This window comes from Hyperolius riggenbachi, chromosome 10 (genome assembly GCF_040937935.1).
Source record: "Hyperolius riggenbachi isolate aHypRig1 chromosome 10, aHypRig1.pri, whole genome shotgun sequence".
NCBI classification, from domain to species: domain Eukaryota; kingdom Metazoa; phylum Chordata; class Amphibia; order Anura; family Hyperoliidae; genus Hyperolius; species Hyperolius riggenbachi.
In genome coordinates this window covers 232,114,920-232,136,019 of record NC_090655.1, presented here as the reverse complement: position 1 = coordinate 232,136,019, position 21,100 = coordinate 232,114,920, and the positions used below count along the sequence as shown (strand labels likewise).

The 21,100-nt window shown below is 48.1% G+C and overlaps 1 protein-coding gene across 1 annotated transcript; it reads right to left on the bottom strand.

The window, feature by feature from the left end:
* Window positions 1-334: 334 nt before the first annotated feature.
* LOC137534766 (oocyte zinc finger protein XlCOF6-like) lies at window positions 335-20,362 on the bottom strand. The gene is made up of 5 exons (XM_068256402.1): window positions 20,315-20,362; window positions 8,125-8,209; window positions 6,770-6,867; window positions 6,152-6,647; window positions 335-3,107 (listed from the first exon to the last, which is right to left on the bottom strand). Exons 2-5 carry the CDS (start codon window positions 8,153-8,155, stop codon window positions 1,477-1,479), a joined length of 2,256 nt encoding a protein of 751 aa, XP_068112503.1. The 5' UTR covers window positions 8,156-8,209; window positions 20,315-20,362; the 3' UTR covers window positions 335-1,476.
* Between the last annotated feature and the right edge of the window lie 738 nt (window positions 20,363-21,100).

The window sequence follows — 21,100 nt, the reverse complement described above, 5'->3', positions numbered from 1 at the left end:
TTAAAATAAAAATATGAGAACAAGTTTTGTTATATTACATTTAGTACAAATACAATTAATCATTTCAAAAATTTATTTCCACTTGAGATTTACTATAATTATATGTTATTCCAGTTAAAGTTACCATCTCTATCAGAATGATTTATCCACTTCCTGTCTAGGCAGCAAGCAAAGGAAGTTTTTCCTGATGGGGACAGAGACAGGTTTGTTTCCTGTTTCAGAATTTAGGCACAAAAGTAGAACGCAGGTCTGATCTATTTTTTTTATTTTTTATTATTCTTTTTCATACAACAGAATAACAAAGCAAAATAATACAAAATAGTAACAAGTAGAGATAACAAAGACAAAGAAAAATCATGAAGAACGTTTACAATCAATCACACGGTTTATTATACAGATTGTACTACACCTGTGTCCTCCAGCCCTCCCCTCCAGCATTGCATATAACAAAGAATGTATGCGTCTTGGTGCTCAGCAAAAGTCTGTGTTGTAGGAGTGTTCCGCTTCCTCTCTCCAACCTGACTACTGCTGAAAAGACTTATCACAGGCACAGTAGGTAGAGGCAGAGAATGTTGTTTAGAGAAGATAAAACAGTCAGAGGCAAAGCTTGCAGTGCAACACTCTGATCTGACTTTTTCTAAAGGAGCAAAGGCAGAATAGGTAACAAGAGGACAAGGGAGATTCATACTGCAATTTTAGGTTTAAAGTCTATTTCTGTAATTGGAAATACAATTTCAATGCTGTTTACTAGCTTAGTTTGTAAAAACAGTTATAGTTTGGCCTTCAGAGTTCTCCTTAAAGGAGTCATCAGGGTACCTTGGATAAAGTAAGTGTTACTTACCGGGAGCTTCCTCCAGCCCCAAGCACCCAGCATGTCCCTTGCCGCAGCTCTCCCCGCAGCCGTTCGCCGAGCTCGCTCCCGTTCCCCGGCGATGACGTCAGGCTGACCTGGAGGTCAGCCTGTACTGCGCCTGAGCGAGCGGCGCTGTCAATCACCGCCACGTGGGCCGGAGCAGAATGCGCAGGCGCATAGTCTCCCGGCGCATATAAAGTCTCCTGGTGGCGATTCCTCTGCACAAAGCAGGATGCAAGAGTATTGCATCTTTCACACCCTGACTGCTTTGCTCGGTTTACCTCAAGGGCACATTCATTCCAGAGAGAGGATGACTTGTCACACTTGTGGGGGTGCTGATGGCTATTCAACTGTTGGGGGAAAACACTCCAATCTCAGTAATGGCTAACAGCTATGGAAGGCAGCTTTCCCAGTGAAATATATGGAGGGGTTCAGAGGAGGGAACAGGTAACAAGGATGATTACAGTTATGTCAGCGTAATGTAGCTTGTTAATATACTGCATTTATACAGTGAAAGGACACTAGCCGGCATGTACTTTCTGGTGTTTAAGAAGGTCTCTTTTAAGAATGAAACATTTCCCACAGTCTGTACATGAAAATGGCTTCTCACCTGTGTGACTTCTCTAGTGCACAAGAAGATTAGCTTTACGACTGAAGTCTTTTCCACACTCTGAACAAGAAAAGACCTTCTGACCTGTGTGAGTTCTTTGGTGCATACAAAGAGCTTCTTTATTCATGAACCTCTCTCCACAGTCTGAGCATGATAAAAGATGCTCGCCTATGTGAATTTTCTGATGCCTGAAAAGGCTACCTTTCTCTGTGAAACTTTTCCCACACTCAAAACAAGAAAAAGGGCGCTCCCCTGTGTGAATTCTCTGGTGTGTAAGAAGGTGCCCTTTCTCAGAAAAGCCTTTCCCACATTCTGAACATGAGAAAGGTCGTTCACCTGTGTGAGTTCTCTGGTGCGTAAGAAGGGTTCCTTTTTGAGCAAAACATTTCCCACACTGTAGACATTTAAAAGGACGTTCACCTGTGTGAATTCTCTGGTGGGTGAGAAGGTGTCCCTTATCGATAAAACGTTTGCCACATTCCGAACAAGAAAAAGGCCGCTTACCTGTGTGGATTATCAGGTGTTTGTGAAAATCCCCTTTCCAAATGAAACCTTTCCCACACTCTGAACACAAAAAGGGACGCTCGCCTGTGTGAATTATCTGGTGTTTGTGAAAGTCTCCTTTACGAGTAAAACCTTTGCCACACTCTGAACAAGAAAAAGGGCGTTCGTCTGTGTGAATTCTCTGGTGCTTTTGAAGATCTCCTTTACGTATAAAAACTTTACTGCACTCTGTACATGAAAACAGATACTCCCCTGTGTGACTTCTTTGGTGAGCAAGAAGGGTTTCTTTACGAGTGAAACATTTCCCACACTCTGAACATGAAAACGGCCGTTCATCTGTGTGAATTCCTTGGTGCCTAAGAAGAGTTTTTTTCTGATTAAAACATTTTCCACAATCTGAGCATGAAAATGGACGGTCATTTGTGTGAGTTCTTTGGTGTTTATGAAGGGATCTTTTCCCGGTGAAGCATTTACCACACTCTGAACATGGAAAAGGACGTTCTCCTCTGTGAATTCTCTCATGATTAAGAAAGGATTTTTTCTCAATGAAACCCTTCCCACACTCTGAACATGAGAAAGGGCGCTCACCTGTGTGAAGTTTGTGGTGTTTAACAAGACCTGTTTTACGTGTAAAACATTTCCCACATTCTGAACAAGAGAAAGAGTGTTTATTGGTATGAATTCTGAGGTGTTCAAGAAGGTGTGACTTCTGAATAAAGCATTTCCCGCACTCTGAACATGAATATGGATGCTTCCCACTATGCACTTTCTGATGTAAAACAAGATCTGAATTATTACTACAACTCTTACCGCAACCCAAACATGGAAATCTTTGATCTGTACCTGTAGGTGTAGTTATGTGTAATGAAGATGTTTCCACACCCCTACCCTGATCTGATGACCTATGTACTCCATGAAATCCTGCTTGAATATCTGGGGTACCAGGATGTGATGTGTCAGAAGATTCCTCAGGATTAGAGGGATCCGGTGATCTCTCCTCATGGTAAAGTCTGTGATGTGTATTTCCAGTAATGGGGTTTCCTCCTGGAGAATATTGTGTGATGCCATTATCTTCTGCATTATCATCTGGAGGTGAGATAAGATGTCCCTCTGGGGTGTTCCCCACATCCTGTCCACCATCTATTGGGAAAATAATAATAGTTACAGAACATTCATTCTCCTGTGTGCAGGCAGCAGGACTGTAGAGTGCTGATATGTGTGGTGCCAGGTGCTGGGCTACTGTTAGCTTGAACTATTCAGTTATACTGAGGAATGGAGATGGGCCTTTCATATGGTGTACAGTATCTCCTCCTAATGTGTTGGTACTATGATGTTATACTGAGGAATGGAGATGGGCCTTTCATATGGTGTACAGTATGTCCTCCTCATTTGTTGGTACTATGATGTTATACTGAGGAATGGAGATGGGCCTTTCATATGGTGTACAGTATCTCCTCCTCATTTGTTGGTGCTATGATGTTATACTGAGGAATGGAGATGGACCTTTCATATGGTGTACAGTATCTCCTCCTAATGTGTTGGTACTATGATGTTATACTGAGGAATGGAGATGGGCCTTTCATATGGTGTACAGTATGTCCTCCTCATTTGTTGGTACTATGATGTTATACTGAGGAATGGAGATGGGCCTTTCATATGGTGTACAGTATCTCCTCATTTGTTGGTGCTATGCTGTTATACTGAGGAATGGAGATGGGCCTTTCATATGGTGTACAGTATCTCCCCCTCATTTGTTGGTGCTATGCTGTTATACTGAGGAATGGAGATGGGCCTTTCATATGGTGTACAGTATGTCCTCCTCATTTGTTGGTACTATGATGTTATACTGAGGAATGGAGATGGGCCTTTCATATGGTGTACAGTATCTCCTCATTTGTTGGTGCTATGATGTTATACTGAGGAATGGAGATGGACCTTTCATATGGTGTACAGTATCTCCTCATTTGTTGGTGCTATGATGTTATACTGAGGAATGGAGATGGGCCTTTCATATGGTGTACAGTATCTCCTCCTCATTTGTTGGCACTATGATGTTATACTGGGGAATGGAGATGGGCCTTTCATATGGTGTACAGTGTCTCCTCCTCATTTGTTGGCACTATGATGTTATACTGAGGAATGGAGATGGGTCTTTCATATAGTGTACAGTATCTCCTCATTTGTTGGAAACTTAATTATGGGGTTTTACCCAAAATCCTGCAGTCAGTAAAATGATACAGAAATATTGAAGCCAAAACCAGATGTATGCACTGTTTGAATTTTATTGATCAAATCTGGGCAAATATCAAATTTAAAAAAAGAAGATCATCATGGTGGAAGATAAACAGCCCACACGTGGGTTAACTGTGAAGAAATAGAACAAGCAAGTGTAAAGCAATTTTCTATACTCAAATTGGTGTCCATAATTTTATGGTCGAACTAAAACCTGTAATTTAAAACCATACCAGTTGCCCGGCAATCCTGCTGATCCTTTGCCTCTAATACTTTTAGCCACAGACCCTGAACAAGCATACAGATCAGACGTTTCTGACTGTAGTCTGACTGGATTAGCTGCATGCTTGTTTCAGGTGATTCAGACACTACTGATGAGTAGTACTGATTCAGAATGATCAGCAGGACAGCCAGGCAACAGGTATTGTTTAAAAGAAAATAAATATGGCAGCCTCCATATCCCTCACTTCAGGTTTCCCTTAACTTGTTGCTGACTGCGTCACGCCGTCGGGCATGGCCGCAGCGGCAGCCCCAGGACTGCCGAACGGCGTAAAGTCCTCGGGCGGGGGTTTGCAGGAGATCACGCGCGCCGATGCGCATGCATCTCCGATTGGATGATGGAGCTCAGCTCCGTCATTAGCCTCCCACTGGCGATCGCCACTAGGAGATTGTTAGACAGCGAAACCACTGTCTATTTACTCCGTACAGTGCTGCGATCTAAGGCAGCTCTGTACTGGGGACATCCGTGTGATACGACGGGGTCCGTTGCAGATTCCGACTCAGAGAAGCAGGTATTGCTTGCGCAAGCAGGTGGCCACAACACTCGCAATCACACTCACGTGACCGGGAGGTTTGTGCCCAGGCGCAGTAGATACCAACTTTGCCGGGTCGGAATCTGAAACAAACGGGACCTCGGGGGTACGAACACATAGCCTTCAAGGGGCTAGAGCAGGCATGGGCAAACTTGGCCCTCCAGCTGTTAAGGAACTACAAGTCCCACAATGCATTGCAGTAGTCTGACAGCCACAGACATGACTCATAAAGGCAAATGCATTGTGGGACTTGGCCCTCCAGCTGTTAACCTCCTTAGCGGTATGGACGACTATATACGTCCATCACTGCCTGAGGTCGCCGCTCAAGCCCTGCTGGGCCGATTTTTGTGAAATAAAGAGCAGCACATGCAGCCGGCACTTTGCCAGCCGCGTTGCTGCCTGATCGCCGCCGCTCTGCGGCAATCCGCCGCGAGCAGCGGCGAAAGAGGGTCCCCCCAGCCGCCCGAGCCCTGCGCAGCCGGAACAAAAGTTCCGGCCAGCGCTAAGGGCTGGATCGGAGGCGGCTGACGTCCATGACGTCACTCCGCTCGTCGCTATGGCGACGAGGTAAGCAGAACAAGCAAGGCTGCTCATTGCGGCCTTCCTTGTTTATTCTGGGCGCCGGAGGCGATCAGAATGACGCTTCCGGAGCGCCCTCTAGTGGGCTTTCATGCAGCCAACTTTCAGTTGGCTGCATGAAACAGTTTTTTTTTTATTTAAAAAAAAACCTCCCGCAGCCGCCCTGGCAATCTTAATAGAACGCCAGGGAGGTTAAAGGATACCACAGTCGAAAAAAAAGTTTGCAGCAGTGTGTGGGGGGGTTAAAATTACATACCGTTAGCCAGTCCTGCCGCCGTTAGTCTCGCTGCAAACTTTTTTTTCGACTGTGGTATCCGTTAAGGAACTACAAGTCCCACAATGCATTGCAGTAGTCTGACAGCCACAGTCATGACTCATAAAGGCAAATGCATGTAGTTCCTTAACAGCTGGAGGGCCAAGTTTGCCCATGCCTGTGTTAGAGGAAGCCCCAGGTAAGTAGATCTAATTTCCAATAAAATGCCTGATATTTCCTTTAAACTCTCAGGCACAACTGAATGACTTATTTTTTTGGAATAATTACAGCTTTTTTAAATTTCTTACCTGAACTGATATCCACATTTGATGCATCTTGTTTTATTGTCAGTGTGATTTCACCCTCCTCTGCAGAGTGTAGATCACGCCTCACATACATCTCTTCTTCTTTATTCACCTCCATCATTTCACATTCCTCAGCAGATTGCTGATCAACCTTTACGCAAATATCTTCTTCTTCTTTAATTGTCCTCATCATGTCACCCTCCTTCACAGACTGCGGATCACTCCTCACACATATCTCCTTTTCCTCCTTAATTCTGTTCATAATTTCTTCCTTCTCCAAAGACTGATGATCACTCCTCACATGTAGCTCCTCTTCTTTTTTGATTGTCCTCATCATTTCACTCTTCTTCACAGTGTGCTGATCACCCCTCACGTAGGTTTCTACTTTAATTGTTCTCATAATTTCCTCCTGTTCCATAAACTGCTGCTGATCACCGCACCTATAGGTCTCCTCTTCTTCCTCTTTAACCTCAATTTTCAAATCAGTGTGCTCTTCACTCTAAAGCAACATATGAATGGAACATAATTTTTTTTTAATTAGAATTAATGGCATGCACCCATATAAAAAATAGAAGATAATTATCTTGTATAGTTTGGAGTCACTTCCTCTGTTCCATCTACCTGATAATGGTGGGGGATGGAGGGATCTTCCTGTGAATGAGCCTGGGAATAAAGAGGACCTGTACATCTCTCTGGTGGGTTTCTGTTACTGGATCCATCTGTAGGAAACACACACTGACTGAATACATTGTTTCTATGTTGACAATTGTATATGTAGTACAGTGCTCAACAGAAAAGAATACACATCTAAAAATATATGTATGTAATTACTGTATATGTGCTAAAAACCAGCCCTATAATGAAGTCCCAACAATTAAATGATTGAACCTCGACACTTTACGGACAGGGCCCCGTTGCCTCATTTTACTTTTAGATTCCATCAGAAAAAAATAAAATAGAACAAAAGACACAATAGTGTGGTATTGTCAATTCACAAGGTGCTTTTATATCTCCTCCATGCTTGTGATTAACCACTTCACTACCCTGGTAATTTTCACAGTTCAGCTCAGCCCTGATTACTTTGGCAATAACTTTATCAATAATTATTACAACTAAATGATCTATATATTGTTATTTTCAGGACAAATTAGGCTTTTTGTGGCTCATATTTGTCATTACCTATGCATTTTAAAAGGAAAAAGGTGAACAAATACAGAATTTATCCACTTTCATACATTATAGCTTTAATGTAAACCGTTCGATTGTACATTAAACCCACACATTTTATTTGTCTATCCCTCCTGTTTATTTTAACAGTTCATTTGTTTTGATAATGTTTTAGATGTAACAATTAAGCAATGTACATAATCTGCTCCTGGAATGTGTATTTCAGACTTGTTTACTAATTTACTCTGCCATTGAATTCCCTGGGAGGAGGAGAGGGGTTTGCTGTAAATCCTTTTCAACTCTGTAGTGATGTTATCAGGTCAGAGATAAATAAACAGTGTTCACTTTTTTAAAGATTTTGTAGGAAGGAGAGTGTACAGACTTATTTTCACGTCCTAGGGACAGCAAGTGGTTAAACCGTGTCTCCATACACCGTCATGCCTCAAGAGTAAGTAACACATTGCGCTCACCGACTACTACGGCTGACTGATTCACAGACCAGTTCATAAAACTCAATCACGGAATGTCTCCCGCTTCTTGCATTTGCCAGAATCCTCCTCACAGAAGTCACATATAAAACAAATAGGTCACATAGCATAATACTGTTTGATCATACAAATCATTTCCATTCCCTGTGTGTCTACACCACCTCCAGCAGGATGTGCACTGTGTCTCTATGTGATTATCATATTATGGGGGATCTAGGTGGTCCTTCCATACCGCTCTGTCCTTTAGAAGAAATACAATCTCCCTCTACTTAGTACAATGAAATGGGCTGATCTACAGCCAAGAAGGAAGTCTTGTCTTACCTGGTGATGTGAGGGGCGGCTGATTCTTCATCTTGGCTTTCCTGAGTAATACTTGTGCCAATCTTAATTCTTAATACTGCAACTCCTGCATGGAGAAATAAGACCGTGACATCCTGACCGCTTATAGGAAGCTGACACACACAGTGATACAGTAACCACTCAGACACACACCCCTTGCTGTTACTGAATAATGCCCCATAATCCCCAGCACTGCTCACCTCTAAGACAGAAAGCACACTTATCAGTGCAGAAAACAACCTAGTTTTTCCGCAAACATTTTTTCTTCCAGACAGTATGTGCTTTTGTCTGCGTTTAAACACATGCGTTATTCCACAGTAGCTATTCATTGTCGATGAGAAAAACAGTGTGCCTGTGACTTACATTGGTTTTCAGTTGTAATGCGATTTCTCATGCAGAGGACACAAATGCGATTTGAACAAGTGTGCTCCATTTAGGGAGCTTTCGGCGCTAGTCTAGTTTAGGGTACCCAGCAGGAAACCTCATAGGGAAATTCCACTAATGTGATTGGGTGGACAGCACCCTCTTGAACTACTAGGTTCAGATAGAGTGTAGTAAACTACACCCACACTGTTCAGCCAATTACAACGTTTCATGCTGTAGAGGGTGCAGCGATTGGAGAACTGTTCCCTGCCTGGTCCCCTATAGAAGATTAGTCCTGAGTTTTCTATTGAATAAAGCAGAACCTGCACTTGGAGACATGTCTAGTGTGGTAGATCCAGTGAGTCCATTTGCTCCCCCCCCCCCAAAAGGGGGTGGGGCTGCACATATTTCTAATTCCAGTTCAAGAAAACCAGTTTGGTGGTCTGTACCAGGGGCGGACTGACCATTAGGGCACTCGGGCACGGAACGAGGGCCGGTGGTCAGGGGGGGGGCCCGCCACCCGCCAGAGAACCCTGAGCAGGAGGGGAGACAGCCAGTGAAGGAGGGTGATGGGCATAGCAGCGGAGAAGGGGGGAAGTTTCCCCCCCCCCCTTCTCTCACCTTGGGGCCATCCTTCCTGGCTCTCCCCTCCGTAATCTGCAAAGTGCAAACAGCTGGAAGCGGCTGACAGCGGGTGGAGACTTACCGCTGTTCAGCCATTGGAGGGATCGCTGATCTGTGTGCAGCTAGTGTGGGCTTGAGAAGCCCAGACTAGCGGCACACAGATCAGCGCTCCCTCCGGCGGCTGAACAGCGGTAAGTCTCCGCCCGCTGTCAGCCGCTTCCAGCTGTTTGCACTTTGCAGATTACGGAGGGGAGAGCCAGGAAGGGGGGCCCCAAGGTGAGAGAAGGGGGGGGGGAACTTCCCCCCTTCTCCGCTGCTATGCCCATCGCCCTCCTTCACTGGCTGTCTCCCCTCCTGGAGACACTACAAGCCTGGCTGCATATACTGGGGGCACTTACAGACCTGGCTATACTGGTGAGACCTATACACCTGGCTGCATATACTGGGGAGACCTATACACCTGGCTGCATATACTGGGGCCACTATACACCTGGCTACATATACTGGGGGCACCTATACACCTGGCTGCATATACTGGGGGCACTTACAGACCTGGTTATACTGGGGAGACCTATACACCTGGCTGCATATACTGGGGAGACCTATACACCTGGCTGCATATACTGGGGCCACTATACACCTGGCTACATATACTGGGGGCACCTATACACCTGGCTGCATATACTGGGGGCACCTATACACCTGGCTGCATATACTGGGGGCACCTATACACTTGGCTGCATATATCGGGGGCACTTACAGACCTGGCTATACTGGGGAGAACTATACACCTGGCTGCATATACTGGGGAGACCTATACACCTGGCTGCATATACTGGGGCCACTATACACCTGGCTACATATACTGGGGGCACCTATACACCTGGCTGCATATACTGGGGGCACCTATACACCTGGCTGCATATACTGGGGGCACCTATACACCTGGCTGCATATACTGGGGGCACTTACAGACCTGGCTATACTGGGGAGACCTATACACCTGGCTGCATATACTGGGGAGACCTATACACCTGGCTGCATATACTGGGGCCACTATACACCTGGCTACATATACTGGGGGCACCTATACACCTGGCTGCATATACTGGGGGCACATATACACCTGGCTGCATATACTGGGGGCACCTATACACCTGGCTGCATATACTGGGGGCACATATACACCTGGCTGCATATACTGGGGGCACTTACAGACCTGGCTATACTGGGGAGACCTATACACCTGGCTGCATATACTGGGGAGACCTATACACCTGGCTGCATATACTGGGGGCACCTATACACCTGGCTACATGTACTGGGGGCACCTATACACCTGGCTGCATATACTGGGGGCACCTATACTCCTGGCTGCATATACTGGGGGCACTTACAGACCTGGCTATACTGGGGAGACCTATACACCTGGCTGCATATACTGGGGGCACCTATACACCTGGCTACATATACTGGGGGCACCTATACACCTGGCTGCATATACTGGGGGCACCTATACACCTGGCTGCATATACTGGGGGCACCTATACACCTGGCTGCATATACTGGGGGCACCTATACACCTGGCTGCATATACTAGGGAGACCTATACACCTGACTACATATACTGGGGACTCTTATAGACCAAGCTACATATACTGGGGGCACCTATAGACCTGGCTGTATATACTGGGGGCACCTATAGACCTGGCTGTATATACTGGGGACACCTATAGACCTGGCTATACTGGGGACACCTATACACCTGGCTACATATACTGGGGACACCTAAAGACCTGGCTATCTATACAGGAGACACCTATAGACCTGGCTATCTGTACTGGGGACACCTATAGGCCTGGCTATCTGTACTGGGGACACCTATAGGCCTGGCTACCTATTCTGGAGACACCTGTAGGCCTGGCTACCTATACTGGGGACACCTATAGACCTGGTTATCTTAACTGGGGACATCTATAGACCTGGCTATCTTAAATGGGGACATCTATAGACCTGGTTATCTATTCTGGGGACACCTGTACATTAGGCTACTTATACTGGGGACACCTATAGACCTGGATACCTGCACTGGGAAAACCTATAGACCTGGATACTTCCACTGGGGATACCTTTTGGATACATATTGGAGGGATCGCTGATCTGTGTGCAGCTAGTGTGGGCTTGAGAAGCCCAGACTAGCGGCACACAGATCAGCGCTCCCTCCGGTGGCTGAACAGCGGTAAGTCTCCGCCCGCTGTCAGCCGCTTCCAGCTGTTTGCACTTTGCAGATTACGGAGGGGAGAGCCAGGAAGGGGGGCCCCAAGGTGAGAGAAGGGGGGGGGGGAACTTCCCCCCTTCTCCGCTGCTATGCCCATCGCCCTCCTTCACTGGCTGTCTCCCCTCCTGGAGACACTACAAGCCTGGCTGCATATACTGGGGGCACTTACAGACCTGGCTATACTGGTGAGACCTATACACCTGGCTGCATATACTGGGGAGACCTATACACCTGGCTGCATATACTGGGGCCACTATACACCTGGCTACATATACTGGGGGCACCTATACACCTGGCTGCATATACTGGGGGCACCTATACACCTGGCTGCATATACTGGGGGCACCTATACACCTGGCTGCATATACTGGGGGCACTTACAGACCTGGCTATACTGGGGAGACCTATACACCTGGCTGCATATACTGGGGAGACCTATACACCTGGCTGCATATACTGGGGGCACCTATACACCTGGCTACATATACTGGGGGCACCTATACACCTGGCTACATATACTGGGGGCACCTATACACCTGGCTGCATATACTGCGGGCACATATACACCTGGCTGCATAGACTGGGAGCACCTATACACCTGGCTGCATATACTGGGGGCACTTACAGACCTGGCTATACTGGGGAGACCTATACACCTGGCTGCATATACTGGGGGCACCTATACACCTGGCTACATATACTGGGGGCACCTATACACCTGGCTGCATATACTGGGGGCACCTATACACCTGGCTGCATATACTGGGGGCACTTACAGACCTGGCTATACTGGGGAGACCTATACACCTGGCTGCATATACTGGGGAGACCTATACACCTGGCTGCATATACTGGGGGCACCTATACACCTGGCTACATATACTGGGGGCACCTATACACCTGGCTGCATATACTGGGGGCACCTATACACCTGGCTGCATATATTGGGGGCACTTACAGACCTGGCTATACTGGGGAGAACTATACACCTGGCTGCATATACTGGGGGCACCTATACACCTGGCTACATATACTGGGGGCACCTATACACCTGGCTGCATATACTGGGGGCACCTATACACCTGGCTGCATATACTGGGGGCACCTATACACCTGGCTGCATATACTGGGGGCACCTATACACCTGGCTGCATATACTGGGGAGACCTATACACCTGGCTGCATATACTGGGGGCACCTATACACCTGGCTGCATATACTGGGGGCACTTATACACCTGACTACATATACTGGGGGCTCTTATAGACCTAGCTACATATACTAGGGGCACCTATAGACCTGGCTGTATATACTGGGGGCACCTATAGACCTGGCTGTATATACTGGGGACACCCATAGACCTGGCTATACTGGGGACACCTATACACCTGGCTACATATACTGGGGACACCTAAAGACCTGGCTATCTATACAGGAGACACCTATAGACCTGGCTATCTGTACTGGGGACACCTATAGGCCTGGCTACCTATTCTGGAGACACCTGTAGGCCTGGCTACCTATTCTGGAGATACCTGTAGACCTGGCTACCTATACTGGGGACACCTATAGACCTGGCTATCTTAACTGGGGACATCTATAGACCTGGCTATCTTAAATGGGGACATCTATAGACCTGGTTATCTATTCTGGGGACACCTGTAGATTAGGCTACTTATACTGGGGACACCTATAGACCTGGATACCTGCACTGGGAAAACCTATAGACCTGGATACTTCCACTGGGGATACCTTTTGGATACCCATTGGAGGGATCGCTGATCTGTGTGCAGCTAGTGTGAGCTTGAGAAGCCCAGACTAGCGGCACACAGATCAGCGCTCCCTCCGGTGGCTGAACAGTGGTAAGTCTCCGCCCGCTGTCAGCCGCTTCCAGCTGTTTGCACTTTGCAGATTACGGAGGGGAGAGCCAGGAAGGGGGGCTCCAAGGTGAGAGAAGGGGGGGGGAAACTTTCCCCCTTCTCCGCTGCTATGCTCATCGCCCTCCTTCACTGGCTGTCTCCCCTCCTGGAGACACTACAAGCCTGGCTGCATATACTGGGGGCACTTACAGACCTGGCTATACTGGTGAGACCTATACACCTGGCTGCATATACTGGGGAGACCTATACACCTGGCTGCATATACTGGGGCCACTATACACCTGGCTACATATACTGGGGGCACCTATACACCTGGCTGCATATACTGGGGGCACCTATACACCTGGCTGCATATACTGGGGGCACCTATACACCTGGCTGCATATACTGGGGGCACTTACAGACCTGGCTATACTGGGGAGACCTATACACCTGGCTGCATATACTGGGGAGACCTATACACCTGGCTGCATATACTGGGGGCACTTACAGACCTGGCTATACTGGGGAGACCTATACACCTGGCTGCATATACTGGGGAGACCTATACACCTGGCTGCATATACTGGGGCCACTATACACCGGGCTACATATACTGGGGGCACCTAGACACCTGGCTGCATATACTGGGGGCACCTATACACCTGGCTGCATATACTGGGGGCACTTACAGACCTGGCTATACTGGGGAGACCTATACACCTGGCTGCATATACTGGGGAGACCTATACACCTGGCTGCATATACTGGGGACACCTAAAGACCTGGCTATCTATACAGGAGACACCTATAGACCTGGCTATCTGTACTGGGGACACCTATAGGCCTGGCTACCTATTCTGGAGACACCTGTAGATCTGGCTACCTATACTGGGGACACCTATAGACCTGGCTATCTTAACTGGGGACATCTATAGACCTGGCTATCTTAAATGGGGACATCTATAGACCTGGTTATCTATTCTGGGGACACCTGTACATTAGGCTACTTATACTGGGGACACCTATAGACCTGGATACCTGCACTGGGAAAACCTATAGACCTGGATACTTCCACTGGGGATACCTTTTGGATACCCATTGGAGGGATCGCTGATCTGTGTGCAGCTAGTGTGGGCTTGAGAAGCCCAGACTAGCGGCACACAGATCAGCGCTTCCTCCAGTGGCTGAACAGCGGTAAGTCTCCGCCCGCTGTCAGCCGCTTCCAGCTGTTTGCACTTTGCAGATTACGGAGGGGAGAGCCAGGAAGGGGGGCCCCAAGGTGAGAGAAGGGGGGGAACTTCCCCCCTTCTCCGCTGCTATGCCCATCCCCCTCCTTCACTGGCTGTCTCCCCTCCTGGAGACACTACAAGCCTGGCTGCATATACTGGGGGCACTTACAGACCTGGCTATACTGGTGAGACCTATACACCTGGCTGCATATACTGGGGAGACCTATACACCTGGCTGCATATACTGGGGCCACTATACACCTGGCTACATATACTGGGGGCACCTATACACCTGGCTGCATATACTGGGGGCACCTATACACCTGGCTGCATATACTGGGGGCACTTACAGACCTGGCTATACTGGGGAGACCTATACACCTGGCTGCATATACTGGGGAGACCTATACACCTGGCTGCATATACTGGGGCCACTATACACCTGGCTACATATACTGGGGGCACCTATACACCTGGCTGCATATACTGGGGGCACCTATACACCTGGCTGCATATACTGGGGGCACCTATACACCTGGCTGCATATACTGGGGGCACTTACAGACCTGGCTATACTGGGGAGACCTATACACCTTGCTGCATATACTGGGGGCACCTATACACCTGGCTACATATACTGGGGGCACCTATACACCTGGCTGTATATACTGGGGGCACCTATACACCTGGCTGCATATACTGGGGCACCTATACACCTGGCTGCATATACTGGGGAGACCTATACACCTGGCTGCATATACTGGGGGCACCTATACACCTGGCTGCATATGCTGGGGGCACTTATACACCTGACTACATATACTGGGGGCTCTTATAGACCTAGCTACATATACTGGGGGCACCTATAGACCTGGCTGTATATACTGGGGGCACCTATAGACCTGGCTGTATATACTAGGGACACCTATAGACCTGGCTATACTGGGGACACCTATACACCTGGCTACATATACTGGGGACACCTAAAGACCTGGCTATCTATACAGGAGACACCAATAGACCTGGCTATCTGTACTGGGGACACCTATAGGCCTGGCTATCTTAACTAGGGACATCTATAGACCTGGCTATCTTAAATGGGGACATCTATAGACCTGGTTATCTAATCAGGGGACACCTGTAGATTAGGCTACTTATACTGGGGACACCTATAGACCTGGATACCTGCACTGGGAAAACCTATAGACCGGGATACTTCCACTGGGGATACCTTTTGGATACCCATTGGAGGGATCGCTGATCTGTGTGCAGCTAGTGTGGGCTTGAGAAGCCCAGACTAGCGGCACACAGATCAGCGCTCCCTCCGGTGGCTGAACAGCGGTAAGTCTCCGCCCGCTGTCACCCGCTTCCAGCTGTTTGCACTTTGCAGATTACGGAGGGGAGAGCCAGGAAGGGGGGCCCCAAGGTGAGAGAAGGGGGGGAACTTCCCCCCTTCTCCGCTGCTATGCCCATCGCCCTCCTTCACTGGCTGTCTCCCCTCCTGGAGACACTACAAGCCTGGCTGCATATACTGGGGGCACTTACAGACCTGGCTATACTGGTGAGACCTATACACCTGGCTGCATATACTGGGGGCACTTACAGACCTGGCTATACTGGGGAGACCTATACACCTGGCTGCATATACTGGGGGCACCTATACACCTGGCTGCATATACTGGGGGCACCTATACACCTGGCTGCATATACTGGGGCCACTATACACCTGGCTGCATATACTGGGGAGACCTATACACCTGGCTGCATATACTGGGGCCACTATACACCTGGCTACATATACTGGGGGCACCTATACACCTGGCTGCATATACTGGGGGCACCTATACACCTGGCTGCATATACTGGGGGCACCTATACACCTGGCTGCATATACTGGGGGCACTTACAGACCTGGCTATACTGGGGAGACCTATACACCTGGCTGCATATACTGGGGGCACCTATACACCTGGCTGCATATACTGGGGGCACCTATACACCTGGCTGCATATACTGGGGCCACTATACACCTGGCTACATATACTGGGGGCACCTATACACCTGGCTGCATATACTGGGGGCACCTATACACCTGGCTGCATATACTGGGGGCACTTACAGACCTGGCTATACTGGGGAGACCTATACACCTGGCTGCATATACTGGGGAGACCTATACACCTGGCTGCATATACTGGGGGCACCTATACACCTGGCTGCATATACTGGGGGCACCTATACACCTGGCTGCATATACTGGGGGCACTTACAGACCTGGCTATACTGGGGAGACCTATACACCTGGCTGCATATACTTGGGGCACCTATACACCTGGCTGCATATACTGGGGGCACTTACAGACCTGGCTATACTGGGGAGACCTATACACCTGGCTGCATATACTGGGGGCACCTATACACCTGGCTGCATATACTGGGGGCACCTATACACCTGGCTGCATATACTGGGGCCACTATACACCTGGCTACATATACTGGGGGCACCTATACACCTGGCTGCATATACTGGGGGCACCTATACACCTGGCTGCATATACTGGGGGCACTTACAGACCTGGCTATACTGGGGAGACCTATACACCTGGCTGCATATACTGGGGAGACCTATACACCTGGCTGCATATACTGGGGGCACCTATACACCTGGCTGCATATACTTGGGGCACCTATACACCTGGCTGCATATACTGGGGGCACTTACAGACCTGGCTATACTGGGGAGACCTATACACCTGGCTGCATATACTGGGGGCACCTATACACCTGGCTGCATATACTGGGGCCACTATACACCTGGCTACATATACTGGGGGCACCTATACACCTGGCTGCATATACTGGGGGCACCTATACACCTGGCTGCATATACTGGGGGCACTTACAGACCTGGCTATACTGGGGAGACCTATACACCTGGCTGCATATACTGGGGAGACCTATACACCTGGCTGCATATACTGGGGGCACCTATACACCTGGCTGCATATACTGGGGGCACCTATACACCTGGCTGCATATACTGGGGGCACTTACAGACCTGGCTATACTGGGGAGACCTATACACCTGGCTGCATATACTGGGGGCACCTATACACCTGGCTGCATATACTGGGGGCACCTATACACCTGGCTGCATATACTGGGGGCACCTATACACCTGGCTGCATATACTGGGGAGACCTATACACCTGGCTGCATATACTGGGGGCACCTATACACCTGGCTGCATATACTGGGGGCACTTATACACCTGACTACATATACTGGGGGCTCTTATAGACCTAGCTACATATACTGGGGGCACCTATAGACCTGGCTGTATATACTGGGGGCACCTATAGACCTGGCTGTATATACTGGGGACACCTATAGACCTGGCTATACTGGGGACACCTATACACCTGGCTACATATACTGGGGACACCTAAAGACCTGGCTATCTATACAGGAGACACCTATAGACCCGGCTATCTGTACTGGGGACACCTATAGGCCTGGCTACCTATTCTGGAGACACCTGTAGACCTGGCTACCTATACTGGGGACACCTATAGACCTGGCTATCTTAACTGGGGACATCTATAGACCTGGCTTTCTTAAATGGGGACATCTATAGACCTGGTTATCTATTCTGGGGACACCTGTAGATTAGGCTACTTATACTGGGGACACCTATAGACCTGGATACCTGCACTGGGAAAACCTATAGACCTGGATACTTCCACTGGGGATACCCTTTGACCTGGTTACCTATACTGGGGGCACCTATTTTGGGGGAACTGCTGCCAGATTAACTATTTTTGGGAAACTGCTGCTGCCAGATTAAGTGTATTTTGAGAAACAGCTGCCAGATTGTGTATTTTTGGGGAACCGCTGCCAGATTGTGTATAATGGGGGAACTGCTGCTTCCAGATTCTGTGTATTTTGGGGGAACCACTGCTGCTATGCTACATGGATTTTTGGTGATCCGCTGCCAAATTATGTGTATTTGGGGGGAACCGCTGCTGCCAGATAACGTCTATTTTGGGGGAACGACTGCCATATTATCTGTATTTTGGAGGAACCTCTGCCAAATTGCATGGATTTTTGGTGAAATGCTGTCAGATTACATGTATTTTGGGGGGAAACACTATGGCAGAGTTCAAACTTCCCCGGCAGACCTTTTACACCGCTGCTAAGGTCATGTATATTTTGCCCCACTCATGACCACGCCCACATTCTGTTGCGTGACCACACCCATTTTTTGGCGGTTTTGTCAGTGTACAATATCACAATATAACATATTTACTGTTGTCAATAAATTATTATATCTTAGTCTGTAAAAATATAACGTGAAAGGTGGGAAACACTGGTATGGGGGCCCCATAATCTCCTATTGCCCGGGGGCCCCATGTGTTGTCAGTCCGCCCCTGGTCTGTACCCTGTGATTACTATACATGCAGTGCTCAGAGGGGGGCATTGAGGCCATTGGCTCTATGGCAGGAGATCCTAGCAACGCAACAGCTTGTCAGAATTCGGGTTGCCAGGTCGGCTGATGGAGAAAACCGGACAGGGGGTGGAGTTAGGGGCGGAGTCAGAAGCGCACTTTTATGTAGAGTGGGGCTAAGCAATGGGCTTTTTAAAAAATGTTTTTTACAGTATTTATATCGCACTGACATCTTCTGCAGCACATTACAGAGTACATAGCCATGTCACTAACTGTCCTCACCAGTACATGCACATAAGAGACCACTTTTCACCAGTAAATGCACATAATAAGAGACCGCTTTTCACCAGTAAATGCACAAGCATTACACGTAGCAACGTCGGGAAGCGCGGGCTCGGGGGCGGTACTTAAGCTGGCGTAACTTACGCCGCGTAAGCTGGCTGGCTGTGCCTTTGACAGCCAGGCAGCGAATCAGCGGTCGCGCAGCGCTGGCGGACGGGTGGCGGGCCTGTTACCCAAAACGGGCTACACTGACTTCATAATCAAACTGTATTTCAATTGCTGTAATCGTGTTGAGAGACAGCAGTAACATAAGGTTTGACAAGCATGATGTGTGACAGCGTGCTGCTTCTGTACAACACCCCCCGAGCTTTGTGTCCCCATCTCTCACTATCTTCCTACCTGGGTTAGTGCTGGCCCCTGTAGCAGATCCGAAGTTGAACGCCATACTGCTGGTGACGAGTCCTGCACAGTTTTGCCGAATTACAAACTGCAGGAAAACCCCGCTCCCACCATCAGGAGACAGCCTCACTACAGACACTGCGCATGCGCACACAAGTTAGCGCGGCATGTCGTACATCACCATGTCGCAACTTCGGAGCCGTACAGGCCGCCATGTTGGAGGCGGATCTCAGTATTGTGATGTGATGACAAACAGGGGCGGTGCCATATCCACAGTAGTGCTTCCCGAATCCCTATTGCTAATCGGGCAGAATGATCTCTGTGACTCCGAAACGGCTGATGAACGGATGTTTCGGAGTTACTGGCGGCAAGTGGCAAAAGGCATAAAACCGGACATCTTAATTGTCCGGTTTAACATGCCTTTTTGGACAGGACACAGCGGCCAAAAACCGGACTGTCCGGTCTAAAACCGGACACCTGGCAACCCTAGTCAGAATCAATACAAATTGGGGTTAGAGTGCAAGCTTCTGGGACAACTGATGAGCATGGTTCTGAGATATCTGCATAGAGCTACAGAACTTGCTAATGCTATATAATAAATATAAGAAATTCCTGTGCAGCAGCTGTTGGTGGTAGCCTACGGATCCTATTGGGGGCTTCTGGGTGACAATAAAATACAATATATTACCTTCTCTGCTACCAGTCCCAGCAATGTCTCCTCTCTTTACTTCCTCCCTCTCTATAGCTTCCTAGCTGTGTCTTCCTGTTGGTAGGAGTGAGATCACCATCTTGTGGAGATTAGAGGAACTGCAGGCATCATTGCACAGGATAGCTTTACCTTGCAGAGTAGAAGTAGTGTGTTCTACCGTGTTAGCCATCAGTGAGGGCTCATTCACACTGGGGGCATTTTTGGACTTTTTCAAGCGCATGTGATTTTTAAAATCACCCACAAAACGCTTTTGCAATGAATCTCTATGGGAAGGTTCATATCGGTGCGGTTCGTGCGCTGTGCGTTCAGCAAAGTGGTGCCTGTATCGGTTTTGCGGCGTTTTTGCTATAATGGAAGGTATAGGAAGAACGCTAAATACTCACAAAACCACTTTATTGGGAAATTGCGTTCTCGGTTTTTAAGAATACATTGTATTTATTATTTTCCGGGTCAAAGAGTTCACTTCCTGACTTGCATCAAGGAGTGAATTACAAAACTGCTCTGGAAAAGCACTTAGAAAAGTGCTTTTACCAGAAACGCAGGGGAGCACTCGGAAGGGGAAAAAAGCGCACAAGAATGAGGCCTGAAAGCAAGAAATTTTAAATCTGGGTGATACCATGGCATTTATTAGCGAACTAAGAAGTTAAGGAGTAAGCTTTTGGCTAATAAGCCTTCTTCAGACTTTGTTCCTGTATCAGTATATACAGCTTATATACACTGGACATTAGAAAGAGAAACATTAATTTTCAAACATAAATAAATGTC

What these genes read in the sequence shown, in the direction of transcription:
- LOC137534766 (XM_068256402.1), bottom strand. Translation starts at nt 8,155, where the DNA reads ATGAAGAATCAGCCGCCCCTCACATCACCAG. An exon ending in GCCGCCCCTCACATCACCAG is followed by an intron (nt 6,868 to 8,124) that starts GTAAGACAAGAC and finishes TGTTTCCTACAG; the next exon opens with ATGGATCCAGTAACAGAAAC. An exon ending in CCATCCCCCACCATTATCAG is followed by an intron (nt 6,648 to 6,769) that starts GTAGATGGAACA and finishes ATGTTGCTTTAG; the next exon opens with AGTGAAGAGCACACTGATTT.